Source organism: Petromyzon marinus, chromosome 80 (assembly GCF_048934315.1).
Source record: "Petromyzon marinus isolate PM22_M1 ecotype Great Lakes invasive population chromosome 80, UKy_Petmar_22M1.pri1.0, whole genome shotgun sequence".
NCBI classification, from domain to species: Eukaryota; Metazoa; Chordata; class Hyperoartia; order Petromyzontiformes; family Petromyzontidae; genus Petromyzon; species Petromyzon marinus.
This window is the reverse complement of record NC_133746.1, coordinates 10,253-29,411: the sequence shown is the minus strand read 5'-3', so window position 1 is coordinate 29,411 and position 19,159 is coordinate 10,253. Positions and strand designations below refer to the sequence as shown.

Genomic DNA, 19,159 nt, shown 5'->3' with positions numbered 1-19,159 from the left:
CACCACCAGCGTCATCACCGTCACCGTCACACCACCAGCGTCATCACCGTCACCGTCACACCACCAGCGTCACACCACCAGCGTCACACCACCACCAGCGTCATCACCGTCATCATCGTCATCATCACACCACCAGCGTCACACCACCAGCGTCACACTACCATCACCATCACCACCACCACCATCACCACCATCACCACCGTGTCTCCACATCCCCATGTCTCTGTCTCCCCGTGGTGTCTCTGTATCTCTGTGTCTCCTTAGTGTCTCTGTGTCTCTGTGGTGTCCCCGTAGTGTCTCTTTGTCTCTATGTCCCCATGTCCCTGTGTCTCCGTGTCTCCGTGGTGTCTCCGTGGTGTCCCTGTAGTGTCTCTGTAGTGTCCCTGTAGTGTCCCTGTAGTGTCTCTGTAGTGTCTCTGTAGTGTCCCTGTAGTGTCTCTGTAGTGTCCCTGTAGTGTCCCTGTAGTGTCTCTGTAGTGTCTCTGTGGTGTCTCTGTAGTGTCCCTGTAGTGTCCCTGTAGTGTCTCTGTAGTGTCTCTGTGGTGTCTCTGTAGTGTCTCTATGTCTCTGTAGTGTCTCTGTAGTGTCTCTGTAGTGTCCCTGTAGTGTCCCTGTAGTGTCTCTGTAGTGTCCCTGTAGTGTCCCTGTAGTGTCTCTGTGGTGTCTCTGTGGTGTCTCTGTAGTGTCCCTGTAGTGTCCCTGTAGTGTCTCTGTAGTGTCTCTGTGGTGTCTCTGTAGTGTCTCTGTAGTGTCCCTGTAGTGTCCCTGTAGTGTCTCTGTAGTGTCTCTGTGGTGTCTCTGTAGTGTCCCTGTAGTGTCCCTGTAGTGTCTCTGTGGTGTCTCTGTGGTGTCTCTGTAGTGTCCTTGTAGTGTCTCTGTGGTGTCCCTGTAGTGTCTCTCTAGTGTCTCTGTAGTGTCCCTGTAGTGTCTCTGTGGTGTCTCTGTAGTGTCCCTGTTGTGTCCCTGTAGTGTCCCTGTAGTGTCTCTGTAGTGTCCCTGTAGTGTCCCTGTAGTGTCTCTGTAGTGTCTCTGTAGTGTCCCTGTAGTGTCCCTGTAGTGTCTCTGTAGTGTCCCTGTAGTGTCCCTGTAGTGTCTCTGTAGTGTCTCTGTGGTGTCTCTGTAGTGTCCCTGTAGTGTCCCTGTAGTGTCTCTGTAGTGTCTCTGTGGTGTCTCTGTAGTGTCCCTGTAGTGTCCCTGTAGTGTCTCTGTAGTGTCTCTGTGGTGTCTCTGTAGTGTCTCTATGTCTCTGTAGTGTCTCTGTAGTGTCTCTGTAGTGTCCCTGTAGTGTCCCTGTAGTGTCTCTGTAGTGTCCCTGTAGTGTCCCTGTAGTGTCTCTGTAGTGTCTCTGTAGTGTCCCTGTAGTGTCCCTGTAGTGTCTCTGTAGTGTCCCTGTAGTGTCCCTGTAGTGTCTCTGTAGTGTCTCTGTGGTGTCTCTGTAGTGTCCCTGTAGTGTCCCTGTAGTGTCTCTGTAGTGTCTCTGTGGTGTCTCTGTAGTGTCCCTGTAGTGTCCCTGTAGTGTCTCTGTAGTGTCTCTGTGGTGTCTCTGTAGTGTCTCTATGTCTCTGTAGTGTCTCTGTAGTGTCTCTGTAGTGTCCCTGTAGTGTCCCTGTAGTGTCTCTGTAGTGTCCCTGTAGTGTCCCTGTAGTGTCTCTGTGGTGTCTCTGTGGTGTCTCTGTAGTGTCCCTGTAGTGTCCCTGTAGTGTCTCTGTAGTGTCTCTGTGGTGTCTCTGTAGTGTCTCTGTAGTGTCCCTGTAGTGTCCCTGTAGTGTCTCTGTAGTGTCTCTGTGGTGTCTCTGTAGTGTCCCTGTAGTGTCCCTGTAGTGTCTCTGTGGTGTCTCTGTGGTGTCTCTGTAGTGTCCTTGTAGTGTCTCTGTGGTGTCCCTGTAGTGTCTCTCTAGTGTCTCTGTAGTGTCCCTGTAGTGTCTCTGTGGTGTCTCTGTAGTGTCCCTGTTGTGTCCCTGTAGTGTCCCTGTAGTGTCTCTGTAGTGTCCCTGTAGTGTCCCTGTAGTGTCTCTGTAGTGTCTCTGTAGTGTCCCTGTAGTGTCCCTGTAGTGTCTCTGTAGTGTCCCTGTAGTGTCCCTGTAGTGTCTCTGTAGTGTCTCTGTGGTGTCTCTGTAGTGTCCCTGTAGTGTCCCTGTAGTGTCTCTGTAGTGTCTCTGTGGTGTCTCTGTAGTGTCTCTATGTCTCTGTAGTGTCTCTGTAGTGTCTCTGTAGTATCTCTGTAGTGTCCCTGTAGTGTCTCTGTAGTGTCCCTGTAGTGTCCCTGTAGTGTCTCTGTAGTGTCTCTGTGGTGTCTCTGTAGTGTCCCTGTAGTGTCCCTGTAGTGTCTCTGTAGTGTCTCTGTGGTGTCTCTGTAGTGTCTCTGTAGTGTCCCTGTAGTGTCCCTGTAGTGTCTCTGTAGTGTCTCTGTGGTGTCTCTGTAGTGTCCCTGTAGTGTCCCTGTAGTGTCTCTGTGGTGTCTCTGTGGTGTCTCTGTAGTGTCCCTGTAGTGTCTCTGTGGTGTCCCTGTAGTGTCTCTGTAGTGTCCCTGTAGTGTCTCTGTGGTGTCTCTGTAGTGTCCCTGTTGTGTTCCTGTAGTGTCCCTGTAGTGTCCCTGTAGTGTCCCTGTAGTGTCTCTGTAGTGTCCCTGTAGTGTCTCTGTAGTGTCTCTGTAGTGTCTCTGTAGTGTCTCTGTAGTGTCTCTATGTCTCTGTAGTGTCTCTGTGGTGTCCCTGTAGTGTCCCTGTAGTGTCTCTGTGGTGTCTCTGTAGTGTCCCTGTAGTGTCTCTGTAGTGTCTCTGTAGTGTTCCTGTGGTGTCTCTGTGGTGTCTCTGTAGTGTCCCTGTAGTGTCTCTGTAGTGTCCCTGTAGTGTCTCTGTGGTGTCTCTGTGGTGTCTCTGTAGTGTCTCTGTAGTGTTCCTGTGGTGTCTCTGTGGTGTCTCTGTAGTGTCCCTGTAGTGTCTCTGTAGTGTCTCTGTAGTGTCCCTGTAGTGTCCCTGTAGTGTCTCTGTAGTGTCCCTGTAGTGTCTCTGTAGTGTCTCTGTAGTGTCCCTGTAGTGTCTCTGTGGTATCTCTGTAGTGTCTCTGTGGTGTCTCTGTAGTGTCTCTGCGGTGTCTCTGTAGTGTCTCTGTAGTGTCTCTATGTCTCTGTAGTGTCTCTGTAGTGTCTCTGTAGTGTCCCTGTAGTGTCTCTGTAGTGTCCCTGTGGTGTCCCTGTAGTGTCCCTGTAGTGTCTCTGTAGTGTCTCTATAGTGTCCCTGTGGTGTCTCTGTAGTGTCTCTGTAGTGTCTCTGTAGTGTCTCTGTAGTGTCTCTGTAGTGTCCCTGTAGTGTCTCTGTAGTGTCTCTGTAGTGTCTCTGTAGTGTCTCTATAGTGTCTCTGTAGTGTCCCTGTGGTGTCTCTGTAGTGTCTCTGTAGTGTCCCTGTAGTGTCTCTGTAGTGTCTCTGTAGTGTCCCTGTGGTGTCTCTGTAGTGTCTCTGTGGTATCTCTGTAGTGTCTCTGTAGTGTCCCTGTAGTGTCTCTGTAGTGTCCCTGTGGTGTCCCTGTGGTATCTCTGTAGTGTCTCTGTAGTGTCCCTGTAGTGTCTCTGTAGTGTCCCTGTGGTGTCCCTGTGGTGTCCCTGTGGTGTCTCTGTAGTGTCCCTGTGGTGTCTCTGTAGTGTCTCTGTAGTGTCCCTGTAGTGTCTCTGTAGTGTCCCTGTGGTGTCCCTGTGGTGTCCCTGTGGTGTCTCTGTAGTGTCCCTGTGGTGTCTCTGTAGTGTCCCTGTAGTGTCTCTGTGGTGTCTGTGTGGTGTCTCTGTGGTGTCTCTGTAGTGTCCCTGTAGTGTCTCTGTAGTGTCCCTGTAGTGTCTCTGTGGTGTCTCTGTGGTGTCTCTGTAGTGTCCCTGTAGTGTCTCTGTGGTGTCCCTGTAGTGTCTCTGTAGTGTCTCTGTAGTGTCTCTGTGGTGTCTCTGTAGTGTCCCTGTGGTGTCTCTGTGGTGTCCCTGTGGTGTCTCTGTAGTGTCTCTGTAGTGTATCTATGTCTCCGTAGTGTCCCTGTAGTGTCTCTGTAGTGTCTCTGTAGTGTCCCTGTAGTGTCTCTGTAGTGTCTCTGTAGTGTCCCTGTAGTGTCTCTGTAGTGTCTCTGTGGTGTCCCTGTGGTGTCCCTGTAGTGTCTCTGTAGTGTCTCTGTAGTGTCCCTGTAGTGTCTCTGTAGTGTCTCTGTAGTGTCTCTGTGGTGTCTCCGTAGTGTCCCTGTAGTGTCTCTGTGGTGTCTCTGTAGTGTCTCTGTGGTGTCTCTGTGGTGTCTCTGTAGTGTCTCTGTGGTGTCTCTGTAGTGTCTCTGTGGTGTCCCTGTAGTGTCCCTGTAGTGTCTCTGTAGTGTCTCTGTAGTGTCCCTGTAGTGTCTCTGTAGTGTCCCTGTAGTGTCTCTGTAGTGTCTCTGTAGTGTCTCTGTAGTGTCCCTGTAGTGTCCCTGTAGTGTCTCTGTGGTGTCTCTGTAGTGTCTCTGTAGTGTCTCTGTAGTGTCTCTGTAGTGTCCCTGTAGTGTCTCTGTAGTGTCTCTGTAGTGTCTCTGTAGTGTCCCTGTAGTGTCCCTGTGATGTCTCTGTGGTGTCTCTGTAGTGTCCCTGTAGTGTCCCTGTAGTGTCTCTGTAGTGTCTCTGTAGTGTCTCTGTAGTGTCCCTGTAGTGTCTCTGTAGTGTCTCTGTAGTGTCCCTGTAGTGTCCCTGTAGTGTCTCTGTAGTGTATCTATGTCTCTGTAGTGTCCCTGTAGTGTCTCTGTAGTGTCTCTGTAGTGTCCCTGTAGTGTCTCTGTAGTGTCTCTGTGGTGTCTCTGTGGTGTCTCTGTAGTGTCCCTGTAGTGTCCCTGTAGTGTCTCTGTAGTGTCCCTGTAGTGTCCCTGTAGTGTCTCTGTAGTGTCTCTGTAGTGTCTCTGTAGTGTCCCTGTAGTGTCCCTGTAGTGTCCCTGTAGTGTCTCCGTAGTGTCTCTGTAGTGTCTCTGTGGTGTCTCTGTAGTGTCTCTGTAGTGTCTCTGTAGTGTCTCTGTAGTGTCCCTGTAGTGTCTCTGTAGTGTCTCTGTAGTGTCTCTGTAGTGTCCCTGTAGTGTCCCTGTAGTGTCTCTGTAGTGTCTCTGTAGTGTCTCTGTAGTGTCTCTGTAGTGTCCCTGTAGTGTCTCTGTAGTGTCCCTGTAGTGTCTCTGTAGTGTCCCTGTAGTGTCTCTGTAGTGTCCCTGTAGTGTCCCTGTAGTGTATCTATAGTGTCTCTGTAGTGTCTCTGTAGTGTCTCTGTAGTGTCCCTGTAGTGTCTCTGTAGTGTCTCTGTAGTGTCCCTGTAGTGTCTCTGTAGTGTCTCTGTGGTGTCCCTGTGGTGTCCCTGTAGTGTCTCTGTAGTGTCTCTGTAGTGTCCCTGTAGTGTCTCTGTAGTGTCTCTGTAGTGTCTCTGTGGTGTCTCCGTAGTGTCCCTGTAGTGTCTCTGTGGTGTCTCTGTAGTGTCTCTGTGGTGTCTCTGTGGTGTCTCTGTAGTGTCTCTGTGGTGTCTCTGTAGTGTCTCTGTGGTGTCCCTGTAGTGTCCCTGTAGTGTCTCTGTAGTGTCTCTGTAGTGTCCCTGTAGTGTCTCTGTAGTGTCCCTGTAGTGTCCCTGTAGTGTCCCTGTAGTGTCTCCGTAGTGTCTCTGTAGTGTCTCTGTGGTGTCTCTGTAGTGTCTCTGTAGTGTCTCTGTAGTGTCTCTGTAGTGTCCCTGTAGTGTCTCTGTAGTGTCTCTGTAGTGTCTCTGTAGTGTCCCTGTAGTGTCCCTGTAGTGTCTCTGTAGTGTCTCTGTAGTGTCTCTGTAGTGTCTCTGTAGTGTCCCTGTAGTGTCTCTGTAGTGTCCCTGTAGTGTCTCTGTAGTGTCCCTGTAGTGTCTCTGTAGTGTCCCTGTAGTGTCCCTGTAGTGTATCTATAGTGTCCCTGTAGTGTCTCTGTAGTGTCCCTGTAGTGTCCCTGTAGTGTCCCTGTAGTGTCTCCGTAGTGTCTCTGTAGTGTCTCTGTGGTGTCTCTGTAGTGTCTCTGTAGTGTCTCTGTAGTGTCTCTGTAGTGTCCCTGTAGTGTCTCTGTAGTGTCTCTGTAGTGTCTCTGTAGTGTCCCTGTAGTGTCCCTGTAGTGTCTCTGTAGTGTCTCTGTAGTGTCTCTGTAGTGTCTCTGTAGTGTCCCTGTAGTGTCTCTGTAGTGTCCCTGTAGTGTCTCTGTAGTGTCCCTGTAGTGTCTCTGTAGTGTCCCTGTAGTGTCCCTGTAGTGTATCTATAGTGTCCCTGTAGTGTCCCTGTAGTGTCTCTGTAGTGTCCCTGTAGTGTCTCTGTAGTGTCCCTGTAGTGTCTCTGTAGTGTCTCTGTAGTGTCTCCGTAGTGTCCCTGTAGTGTCTCTGTAGTGTCCCTGTAGTGTCCCTGTAGTGTCTCTGTAGTGTCTCTGTAGTGTCCCTGTGGTGTCTCTGTAGTGTCCCTGTAGTGTCCCTGTAGTGTCCCTGTAGTGTCCCTGTAGTGTCCCTGTAGTGTCCCTGTAGTGTCTCCGTAGTGTCCCTGTAGTGTCTCTGTAGTGTCCCTGTAGTGTCCCTGTAGTGTCTCTGTAGTGTCCCTGTAGTGTCTCTGTAGTGTCCCTGTAGTGTCTCTGTAGTGTCTCTGTAGTGTCTCCGTAGTGTCCCTGTAGTGTCTCTGTAGTGTCCCTGTAGTGTCTCTGTAGTGTCCCTGTAGTGTCTCTGTAGTGTCCCTGTAGTGTCCCTGTAGTGTCTCTGTAGTGTCCCTGTAGTGTCTCTGTAGTGTCCCTGTAGTGTCTCTGTAGTGTCTCTGTAGTGTCTCCGTAGTGTCTCCGTAGTGTCTCTGTAGTGTCCCTGTAGTGTCCCTGTAGTGTCCCTGTAGTGTCCCTGTAGTGTCCCTGTAGTGTCTCCGTAGTGTCCCACCTTGGCCTGCCACAGTGCCGGCACGGCGTTGCTGTAGAGGCTGTGAGCCATCAACTCGAGCTCGGCGGACATCACCACGAGGCCCTGCAGGGCGCGCAGCAGGGCCTGTAGGCTGCAGCGCACCGCCTCCAGCAGCCGGTTGTAGCTACACAGGGGGAGACACAGAGACACACAGAGACACGGGGAGACACGGGGAGACACGGGGAGACACGGGGAGACACACAGAGACACGGGGAGACACGGGGATGAGACACGGCAGAGCACGCAGCAGGGCCTGTAGGCTGCAGCGCACCGCCTCCAGCAGCCGGTTGTAGCTGCACACAGAGACACACGGAGACACACCGAGACACACAGAGACACGGGGAGACACACAGAGACACACAGAGACACACAGAGACACACAGAGACACGGGGAGACACACAGAGACACACGGAGACACACGGAGACACGAGGAGACACACAGAGACACACGGAGACACACAGAGACACGGGGTGACACAGAGACACGGGGTGACACACAGAGACACGGGGAGACACGGGGAGTCACGGGGGACATCACCACGAGGCCCTGCAGGGCGCACAACAGGGCCTGCAGGCTGCTGAGCACCACCTCCAGCAGCCGGTTGAAGCTGTACGGAGACACACAGAGACACACAGAGACACACGGAGACGTGGGGAGACGCGGGGATGAGACACGGGGAGACGCGGGGAGACATGGGGATGAGACGTGGGGAGACGCGCGGATGAGACATGGGGAGACACGGGCAGACGCGGAGATGAGACACGGGGAGACACAGGGAGACACAGGGAGACACGGGGAGACACGGGGAGACACAGAGAGACACAGGGAGACACCGGGAGACACGGGGAGACACAGGGCGACACAGGGAGACACGGTGAGACACGGGGAGACGCGGGGATGAGACACGGGGAGACACAGGGAGACACAGGGAGACACGGGGAGACACAGGGAGACACAGGTAGACACGAGGAGACACGGGGAGACGCGGGGAGACACGGGGAGACAGGGAGACACGGGGAGACGCGGGGATGAGACACGGGGAGGCATGGGGAGACACGGGGAGACGCGGGGATGAGACACGGGGAGACAGGGAGACACGGAGAGACGCGGGGATGAGACACAGGGAGGCACGGGGAGACACGGGGAGACGCGGGGATGAGACACGGGGAGACACAGGTTGACACGTGGAGACACAGGGAGACACGGGGAGAAGCGGGGATGAGACACGGGGAGACACGGGGAGACAGGGAGACACGGGGAGACGCGGGGATGAGACACGGGGAGACACAGGGAGACACAGGGAGACACAGGAAGACACAGGGAGACACAGAGAGACGCAGGAAGACACGAGGAGACACGGGGAGACACGGGTCCTGCAGGCTGTAGCAAGGCGTTGTCAGGGTCGGGATCGAACCCACGGCCTCCCGCATACCAGGCGAGGTAGTAGTTCACATCTCATAGCCACCACAACTATACAGCAGGCATCTACAGGGTCGGGATCGAACCCACGGCCTCCTGTATAGCAGGCGAGGAAGTAGTTCACATCTCATAGCCACCACAACTATACAGCAGGCATCTACAGGGTCGGGATCGAACCCACGGCCTCCCGCATACCAGGCGAGGTAGTAGCCCACATCTCATAGCCACAACAACTATACAGCAGGCATCTACAGGGTCGGGATCGAACCCACGGCCTCCTGTATACCAGGCGAGGTAGTAGTTCACATCTCATAGCCACAACAACTATACAACAGGTGTCGTCAGGGTCGGGAATGAACCCACGGCCTCCTGCATAGCAGGCGAGGTAGTAGTTCACATCTCATAGCCACAACAACTATACAACAGGCATCTACAGGGTCGGGATCGAACCCACGACCTCCTGTATAGCAGGCGAGGTAGTAGCCCACATCTCATAGCCACAACAACTATACAACAGGCATCTTACAGGGTCGGGATCGAACCCACGGCCTCCCGGATAGCAGGCGATGTAGTAGTTCACATCTCATAGCCACAACAACTATACAGCAGGTGTCGTCAGGGTCGGGATCGAACCCACGGCCTCCTGCATAGCAGGCGAGGTAGTAGCCCACATCTCATAGCCACCACCACAACTATACACAACAGGCATCTACAGGGTCGGGATCGAACCCACGGCCTCCTGTATACCAGGCGAGGAAGTAGCCCACATCTCATAGCCACAACAACTATACAACAGGTGTCGTCAGGGTCGGGATCGAACCCACGGCCTCCCATATACCAGGCGAGGTAGTAGTTCACATCTCATAGCCACAACAACTATACAACAGGCATCTACAGGGTTGGGATCGAACCCACGGCCTCCTGCATACCAGGCGAGGTAGTAGTTCACATCTCATAGCCACAACAACTATACAACAGGCATCTACAGGGTTGGGATCGAACCCACGGCCTCCTGCATACCAGGCGAGGTAGTAGTTCACATCTCATAGCCACCACAACTATACAGCAGGCATCTACAGGGTCGGGATCGAACCCACGGCCTCCTGTATACCAGGCGAGGTAGTTCACATCTCATAGCCACCACCACAACTATACAACAGGCATCTACAGGGTCGGGATCGAACCCACGGCCTCCTGCATAGCAGGCGAGGTAGTAGCCCACATCTCATAGCCACAACAACTATACAGCAGGCATCTTACAGGGTCGGGATCGAACCCACGGCCTCCCGGATAGCAGGCAAGGTAGTAGTTCACATCTCATAGCCACCACAACTATACACAGCAGGCATCTACAGGGTCGGGATTGAACCCACGGCCTCCTGTAAACCATGCAAGGTAGTAGCCCACATCTCATAGCCACCACAACTATACAACAGGTGTCGTCAGGGTCGGGATCGAACCCACGGCCTCCTGTAAACCAGGCAAGGTAGTAGCCCACATCTCATAGCCACAACAACTATACACAGCAGGCATCTACAGGGTTGGGATCGAACCCACGGCCTCCTGCATACCAGGCGAGGTAGTAGTTCACATCTCATAGCCACCGCGGCACCCACGACCCTCCACAGCCCTGCTAGGGGGCTGCCCTGGGGTAGCTTCGGCCCCGGTCGCGACTCACCGCAGCACCTCCTGTACCAGCACCGAGTTCATGGACTCGTCGTAGCGGACGGGAAACCTCTCCATGAGCTCGCGCTCGGCCAGCGGCTCCGGGAGCTCGTGGAGCACGTGCCTCGCCACCTCCTCCACCACCTGCGGAGACACGCGCACACACACAGACACGCGCACACACACAGACACGCACAGAGAGATACACACACAGACACACGCAGAGAGATACACACGCAGACACACGCAGAGAGATACACACAGAGAGATACACAGACACACGCAGAGAGATACACACACAGAGAGATACACAGACAGAGACACGCACACAGAGAGATACACACACAGAGACACGCACACAGAGAGATACACACACACAGACACGCGCACACACACAGACACACAGAGAGATACACACACAGAGACACGCGCACACACAGACACGCGCAGAGAGATACACACAGAGACACGCGCACACACAGACACACACAGAGAGATACACAAAGAGACACACGCAGAGAGATACACACAGAGACACGCGCACACACAGACACGCACACACACAGACACACAGAGAGATACACACAGAGAGATACACACAGAGACACGCGCACACACAGACACACACACACAGAGAGACACACACAGAGAGATACACACAGAGAGATACACACACAGACACATGCAGAGAGATACACACACAGAGAGATACACACAGACACACGCACACACAGACACACGCACACAGAGAGATACACGCGCAGAGAGATACACACAGAGACACGCGCACACACAGACACACACAGAGAGATACACACACAGAGACACGCGCACACACAGACACACACAGAGAGATACACACACAGAGACACGCACACACACAGACACACACAGAGAGATACACACACAGAGACACGCGCACACACAGACACACGCAGAGAGATAAACACACAGAGACACGCGCACACACAGACACGCACAGAGAGACACACACAGAGAGATACACACACAGAGACACGCACACACACAGACACACACAGAGAGATACACACACAGAGAGATAGAGTTTATTGATGACATGAAGGTAATTTATATTTTAGTTTTTATTGGTTCACTATATAGTACTGTGAATAGCTCAGATGTGTAGTCATTTCTGTGACCAGTCACTAGCTAATCACTCAGTTATTTCAATGCTAAATTCGCCTAGTTATTTCAATGCTAAATTCTCCTGTTTGATTTGTACTAAGTGCCTCGGTGAATGTGTATGCTCTGACTTTAACGTAGCTATTTCTGTAGCAGTTACAAGCTAATCACTCAGCTATTTCAATGCTAAATTCTATGCTAATTCCATTGTCAAGGGGTGCCTCTGCGGATGTGTATGCCTTAACTTAGCTATTTCAATGCTAAATTCTATGCTAATTCCTTTAACAATGGGTGCCTCTGCGGATGTGTATGCTTTAACTTTTAACATAGCTATTTCTGTGACCAGTCACAAGCTAATCATTCAGCCATTTAAATGCTAAATTATATGCTAATTCCTTTGTCAAGACGCTTTGTTCCTCTCACACAGCTTAAAGGCCGTGATCTGAACGTGGCTCTTTCACTCCAGCGCTGTCCTACCAGACAGTCTCGTCCCTTCACCTGATGAAGGCCGCTTGTGTTGTGGCCGAAACGTCGTGAGAATATTATTGTGTTATTTTATTTTATCATCTTCTTTGGTTCTTTCGGTAAAGTCACGTAGAATGAGAATAAAATAATAAATTGATAAAATAAAATAACAATAATATTCTCACGACGTTTCGGCCACAACACAAGCGGCCTTCATCAGGTGAAGGGAGCGAGACGTGACTTTACCGAAAGAACCAAAGAAGATGAATCATTGCAGTCACGAAAGCTTTAAATCGAAATTTAACCGCCTCTACGGGGAGGGATTCCACACATCCTTAAGATCATTCAACAGACTTCGGGATAAGAAGGCTCAACTAATCGAGTCTCTCACCTTTCTGAAGAGATGCCGCGACTCTAAGGTAATACCAACCGCATTTACACTAACCTCTGCTGTTGCAACTTCTCTCAATGCAAAACGAATTCTAGCTAGAACTAGCTTCGCTCTTATCTCGGAAAAAATCAGACTTACACGCACCGAACTCGATCAGTTAGACAAGACACTCTACAAATCACACTTAAAATTGACAGCAACAATGTCTACATCGGATTGGGAACATGTAGACAATATGACTACCTCTTCGGCTGCCACTATGTCGAACAAATGTAGGGACAATTTGATTTCCAAATTCAATCACCTCTCCAGCAAAAAATCGGATCCACACACCGAAAAGATAGACGTCAACAAAGTCGTAATTAATCGCAGTAACAGTTCCATTTCTGATGGTCTGAAATCCGTTTTAGCTAAAGGTCTAAACTTTGCTGTCACACCGAGACACTTACCGGTTAATGATATCATTGCCCATGTCGACGTTGCACTCAAGGGCTTGAGTCACATCTCTGCAGACGTAGCAAGATCTGAAATCGCTGCAACCCTCAAAAACGCTAAGTTGCCACCTAGCAACATCAGCAAAGACGAACGTTTTGAATTATCTCAATTAAAAAAGAGGGATGATATTGTCGTTCTCTCAGCTGACAAAGGCAATGCCACTGTCATCATGGACAAAACAGAATATAACAACAAAATTCAAGAACTACTCAACGATGGCAGCTATACAAAAATAAAAAGAGATCCCACCAACAGCCTGGTCACCAAAACGAACAAAATTATCTCTGATTCAACAGCATTAATTGATGAGAACAAACAGTTCTTGTTGAAACCCTCTGCTGCCAGACCACCAAGATTATATGGCCTTCCAAAGATACACAAAGAAGATACACCCCTTCGTCCCATCGTCTCTACTATCAGCTCCCCCACCTACAAACTGGCACGTTTTCTGGCTGATATACTGCGACCTTTCACTGGAAAAACCACCTCTGCGGTACTAAATTCTACTCACCTGGTATCGACAATCAAAGACATTTCCCTGTCCCCAAACGACCTGCTTGTCAGTTTTGATGTGGTGTCCTTGTTCACCAAAGTCCCGGTACCTGACACCATCGCTATCATTGAAGACCTGGTTCATCAAGGACTGCATACTGATGTACCCCCCCTGGTGAGACATTGCTTAACCAACACATACTTCACCTGGAATGGAACTTTCTACAAACAAACTGAGGGCACCCCAATGGGCTCCCCCCTATCTCCGGTTGTAGCCAACGTATTCATGGAAAAATTTGAAACTGACGCCATCCAGACTGCCACTCTACGCCCGACCTTATGGAAGAGGTACGTTGATGACACCTTTGTCATCTGGCCACATGGCCAGCCTGCTCTAGACCAATTCCGCGACCACATCAATTCCATACACCCAGCCATCAGATTTACCATGGAGGTCGAAAAAGATGGCAAACTACCCTTTCTGGATGTCTTAATTAAAAGGAGACATGATGGTTCAATGAGCCACTCTGTCTACAGGAAAGCTACCCATACAGATGCTTACTTGAAACCGGATTCCCACCACCATCCATCCCAGAAGAACTGCCTCATCAAGACTCTATACCATAGAGCCCAATGCATTTCCGACCAGGAACACATTACCAGTGAACTCAAACACGTACACCAGGCTCTCAGGGCTAATGGCTACTCCGACTACACAATCCGCAAAGCCATCACTCCAGTCATGAAGAAGGATCCTCTTGTGGAGCCACTCAAAACCATCACCTTACCCTACATTGCAGGGGTCACTAAAAAGATCTCCAAAATCCTGAATAAACACAAGATCCAGGTCCGATTCAACACAGTACACAAAATCCGTGATTTAGTTCCATCTGTAAAAGATGCTCTTCCAGACATACAGTACCCGGGCGTTTACAAACTAAAGTGCCTCTGTGGTAGTAGCTACATTGGAGAAACCAAAAGACATATCTCGGATCGCATCCGCGAACATAAAGCAGACTTGAAACACGGTAAGACGAACTCCTCTGCCGTGGCAGATCACTGTTACAATTCAGTGGGCTCACATGACATTGACTTCTCCAAGACGGAGGTTCTTTGCAAACCAACTGGCTACCATGAGAGATTCGTTCATGAGGCCATTCACATATACAAGCACAGAGACAATTTCAACCGAGAAGATGGATTTAGGCTCAGTAACCACTGGAAAGATGTGTTAAATCATTTCTGTTCTTAATTAATTGTAATTTTACGATGACCTTCAGACCGCAGCTCTTTCGCCAGCATTGCCTCTTAATACCTCTCACACCACGGTTAATGGTATGGTTTACAACATGGAGTATACTAGGGCTTCGCAGCTGTCTCTCTCCCCCTCCGCTGTTCCGACCATGGACGAACTCGTCCGTCTGAACGGGGCCCGTAGCTATCCGTGGTACGGAAATTTGAGGGTAAGAATCCACCCATTTTTTCGCCATATAGCATTGTGTTATATAACGACTTATGGTTGGTAGCTTAGCTGATTGGAGAATATAGAGTTTATTGATAACATGAAGGTAATTTATATTTTAGTTTTTATTGGTTCACTATATAGTACTGTGAATAGCTCAGATTTGTAGTCATTTCTGTGACCAGTCACTAGCAAATCACCCAGTTATTTCCATGCTAAATTCGCCTAGTTATTTCAATGCTAAATTCTCCTGTTTTGATTTGTACTAAGTGCATCGGTGAATGTGTATGCTCTGACTTCAACGTAACTATTTCTGTAGCAGTTACAAGCGAATGCCTTAATTTAGCTATTTCAATGCTAAATTCTATGCTAATTCCTTTTAACAATGGGTGCCTCTGCGGATGTGTATGCTTTAACTTTTAACATAGCTATTTCTGTGACCAGTCACAAGCTAATCATTCAGCCTTTTCAATGCTAAATTTTATGCTAATTCCTTCGTCAAGGCTCTTTGTTCCTCTCACACAGCTTAAAAGCCGTGATCTGAACGTGGCTCTCTCACTCCAGCGCTGTCCTACCAGACAGTCTCGCTCCCTTCACCTGATGAAGGCCGCTTGTGTTGTGGCCGAAACGTCGTGAGAATATTATTGTTATTTTATTTTATCAATTTATTATTTTATTCTCATTCTACGTGACTTTACCGAAAGAACCAAAGAAGATGAATCATTGCAGTCACGAAAGCTTTAAATCGAAATATAAAACAATAAAATTATTATTCTTGATCCTTTCGGTAAAGTCACCGCCACGTAGAAGGGAAACAATAAAATAATAAAAATATAAAACAATAAAATTATTATTCTTGGTTCTTTCGGTAAAGTCACCGCCACGTAGAAGGGAAACAATGAAATGATAAAAATATAAAACAATAAAATTATTGATATAATGGGAGGCTGATCGATGCTAGGGTACAGTCAAGGGATGGTTCCCTAATGGTCAACCACGTTATGTATGCCGATGATCTGGTAATTGCTGCTCACTCAGAGGAGGAGTTGGAGGCGCTGCTGCTGAACCTGGAGTGTGCCACTAAGAGGTGGGGCCTTATCATCAGCCCCACCAAAACGAAGCACCTGCCTGGATATTTATTTAGCATTGGACACTCCACCCCCACAACTCCCAATCGGTGATGGGGCAGTTGTGGAGAGAGTGGAGAGTTTCCCATACCTGGGCAGTGTGCTTATGACTGGCTCCAGTTTAACAGCAGAGGTCTCACTCCGAATCAGTCGACCAGCAATATATTTTCATCGGTTGCGTAATGCTGTGTGGAAGCTACCTGGTCTGTCGCTCCGCACTAAGCTTCAGGTCTTCTCGGCCACGGTCATTCCCTCCCTTCTCTACGCTTGTGAAACGTGAACCCCCCTAATGGAACATCTTCGCCGGTTAGAAACATTTAGGCTGGCCTGCCTACGATTCATCCTGGGTTTAACCAGGCTGGATTGTGTGAGGAGCTCACAAATCCTTGAAGGATCTGGACAAGGTCCCATCGGTGAGCTCCTCCGGCAGGCAAGGCTGCGTTGGCTGGGTCATGTAGCCCGCATGCCCAGCCACCGCATGCCCGAAACAGCTTTTGTTCGGCCGGATTGAGGGGGCTAAACGGGAGCGGCATGGGCTAAAGAAGAGATGGAGTGACGTGGTACAGGAGGACGTGGAGCTGAGTGGACTTGCTGATGACTGGTACAAGCGGTGTCAAGATCGACCTCTGTGGAGGAGGCTCGTGAAGGACGCTACTGGGCAGTTGGAGGCAGTCGTCCTCCAACAACAATGGAGGGTGGAGGAGTGACGCTCACAACAACGAGCGGAGCGCCGGGTGGCTAAAGCACAGCAGGTTGGCACAGTAGGGGGCACAGGTGGTGCACCAGCCAGTCGTCTCAGTATAGTAGTGTAGTGTATAGTAGTGTAGTGTATAGTAGTGTAGTGTATAGTGTAGTGTATAGTATAGTGTATAGTGTAGTGTATAGTGTATAGTGTGGTGTACAGTGTAGTGTATAGTGTCGTGTATAGTGTAGTGTAGTGTATAGATGTGTAGTGTACAGTGTAGTGTATAGTGTAGTGTACAGTGTAGTGTATAGTAGTGTAGTGTAACGTGTAGTGTATAGTGTGGTGTACAGTGTAGTGTATAGTGTCGTGTATAGTGTAGTGTAGTGTATAGATGTGTAGTGTACAGTGTAGTGTTTAGTGTAGTGTACAGTGTAGTGTATAGTAGTGTAGTGTAACGTGTAGTGTATAGTGTGGTGTACAGTGTAGTGTATAGTGTCGTGTATAGTGTAGTGTAGTGTATAGATGTGTAGTGTACAGTGTAGTGTATAGTGTAGTGTACAGTGTAGTGTATAGTAGTGTAGTGTAACGTGTAGTGTATAGTGTAGTGTACAGTGTAGTGTATAGTAGTGTAGTGTACAGTGTAGTGTATAGTAGTGTAGTGTAACGTAGTGTAGTGTAACGTGTAGTGTATAGTGTAGTGTAGTGTATAGTGTAGTGTACAGTGTAGTAGTGTAGTGTGCAGTGTAGTGTATAGTAGTGTAGTGTACAGTGTAATGTAGTGTACAGTGTATAGTGTAGTGTATAGTGTAGTGTACAGTGTAGTGTACAGCGTAGCGTACAGTGTAGTGTACGGCGTAGTGTACAGCGTAGTGTACAGTGTAGTGTACAGTGTGGTGTGCAGTGTAGTGTACAGTGTAGTGTACAGTGTGGTGTACAGCGTAGTGTACAGTGTAGTGTACAGCGTAGTGTACAGCGTAGCGTACAGTGTAGTGTACAGTGTGGTGTACAGTGTAGCGTGCAGCGTAGTGTACAGTGTGGTGTACAGCGTAGTGTACAGTGTAGTGTACAGCGTAGTGTACAGCGTAGTGTACAGTGTAGTGTACAGTGTGGTGTACAGTGTAGTGTGCAGTGTAGTGTACAGTGTAGTGTGCAGTGTAGTGTACAGTAGTGTAGTGTACAGCGTAGTATACAGCGTAGTGTACAGCGTAGTGTACAGTGTAGTGTACAGCGTAGTGTACAGCGTAGTGTACAGTGTAGTGTACAGCGTAGCGTACAGCGTAGTGTACAGCGTAGTGTACAGTGTATAGTGTAGTGTACAGTGTAGTGTACAGCGTAGTGTACAGTGTATAGTGTAGTGTACAGTGTAGTGTACAGCGTAGTGTACAGTGTACAGTGTAGTGTACAGCGTAGTGTACAGTGTAGTGTACAGCGTAGTGTACAGCGTAGCGTACAGCGTAGTGTACAGTGTATAGTGTAGTGTACAGTGTAGTGTACAGTGTGGTGTACAGTGTAGTGTACAGTGTAGTGTGCAGTATAGTGTAGTGTACAGTGTAGTGTATAGTAGTGTAGTGTACAGCGTAGCGTACAGTGTATAGTGTAGTGTAGTGTACAGCGTAGCGTACAGCGTAGCGTACAGTGTAGCGTACAGCGTAGTGTACAGCGTAGCGTACAGTGTAGTGTACAGTGTAGCATGCAGTGTAGCGTACAGCGTAGTGTACAGTGTAGCGTACAGCGTAGTGTACAGCGTAGTGTACAGCGTAGTGTGCAGTGTAGTGTACAGTGTAGTGTACAGTGTAGTGTATAGTGTAGTGTACAGTGTATAATGTAGTGTATAGTGTAGTGTATAGTAGTGTAGTGTATAGTAGTGTAGTGTATAGTGTAGTGTATAGTAGTGTATAGTGCAGTGTAGTGTACAGCGTAGTGTGCAGTGTACAGTCTGCGTCACCTCGTCGCGTGACCTGGCACCACCGCCACCACCACCGCCACCACCACCACCGGCACCACCACCGGCACCACCACCACCGCCACCGGCACCACCGGCGCCGGCTGCTTCCTGCGGCTGCGTCCGTAGCAGCGCCACGAGCAAGGCCGCCGTGTCGCTCCGGGCCAGGGCCACACTGGCGTTGGGGTGGAGGCCAAACACAGCCGGGGAGTCGCTGAGCGGCAGGCTGCGGGCGTACTGCAAGTAGCCCTGCACACTCACACACACACTCGTTACTATACACTATACACTACACTACTATACACTATACACTACACTATTATACACTACACACACACACTCATGTTACTATACACTATACACTACACTATACACTACACTATACACTACACACACACACTCGTTACTATACACTATACACTACACTACTATACACTATACACTACACACACACACTCGTTACTATACACTATACACTACACTAGTATACACTATACACTACACTATACACTATACTATACACTATACACTACACACACACACTCGTTACTATACACTATACACTACACTATACTATACACTATACACTACACTATTATACACTACACACACACACACTCACTCGTTACTATACACTATACACTACACTATACACTACACTATACACTACACACTCACGTTACTATACACTATACACTACTACACACACTCACGTTACTATACACTATACACTACACACACACTCACGTTACTATACACTATACACTACACACACACTCACGTTACTATACACTATACACTACACACACACTCACGTTACTATACACTATACACTACACACACACTCACGTTACTATACACTATACACTACACACACACTCACGTTACTATACACTATACACTACACATTACTATACACTATACACTACACTATACACTACACACACGTTACTATACACTATACA

At 49.3% G+C, this 19,159-nt stretch overlaps 1 protein-coding gene across 1 annotated transcript in view; it reads right to left on the bottom strand.

Annotated features, from left to right (window-relative positions):
- LOC116958614 (dynein axonemal heavy chain 1-like) overlaps positions 1-18,476 on the bottom strand; it is a gene marked incomplete at its 5' end in the record, with an annotated part of 42,706 nt that extends 24,230 nt beyond the window's left edge. Inside the window, 3 exons of the mRNA XM_076057273.1 lie at positions 6,886-7,030; positions 10,006-10,136; positions 18,198-18,476. Of these exons, the coding sequence (XP_075913388.1) occupies positions 6,886-7,030; positions 10,006-10,136; positions 18,198-18,476 (555 nt within the window). The remainder of the gene's footprint in view (positions 1-6,885; positions 7,031-10,005; positions 10,137-18,197) is intronic.
- Positions 18,477-19,159: the final 683 nt, after the last annotated feature.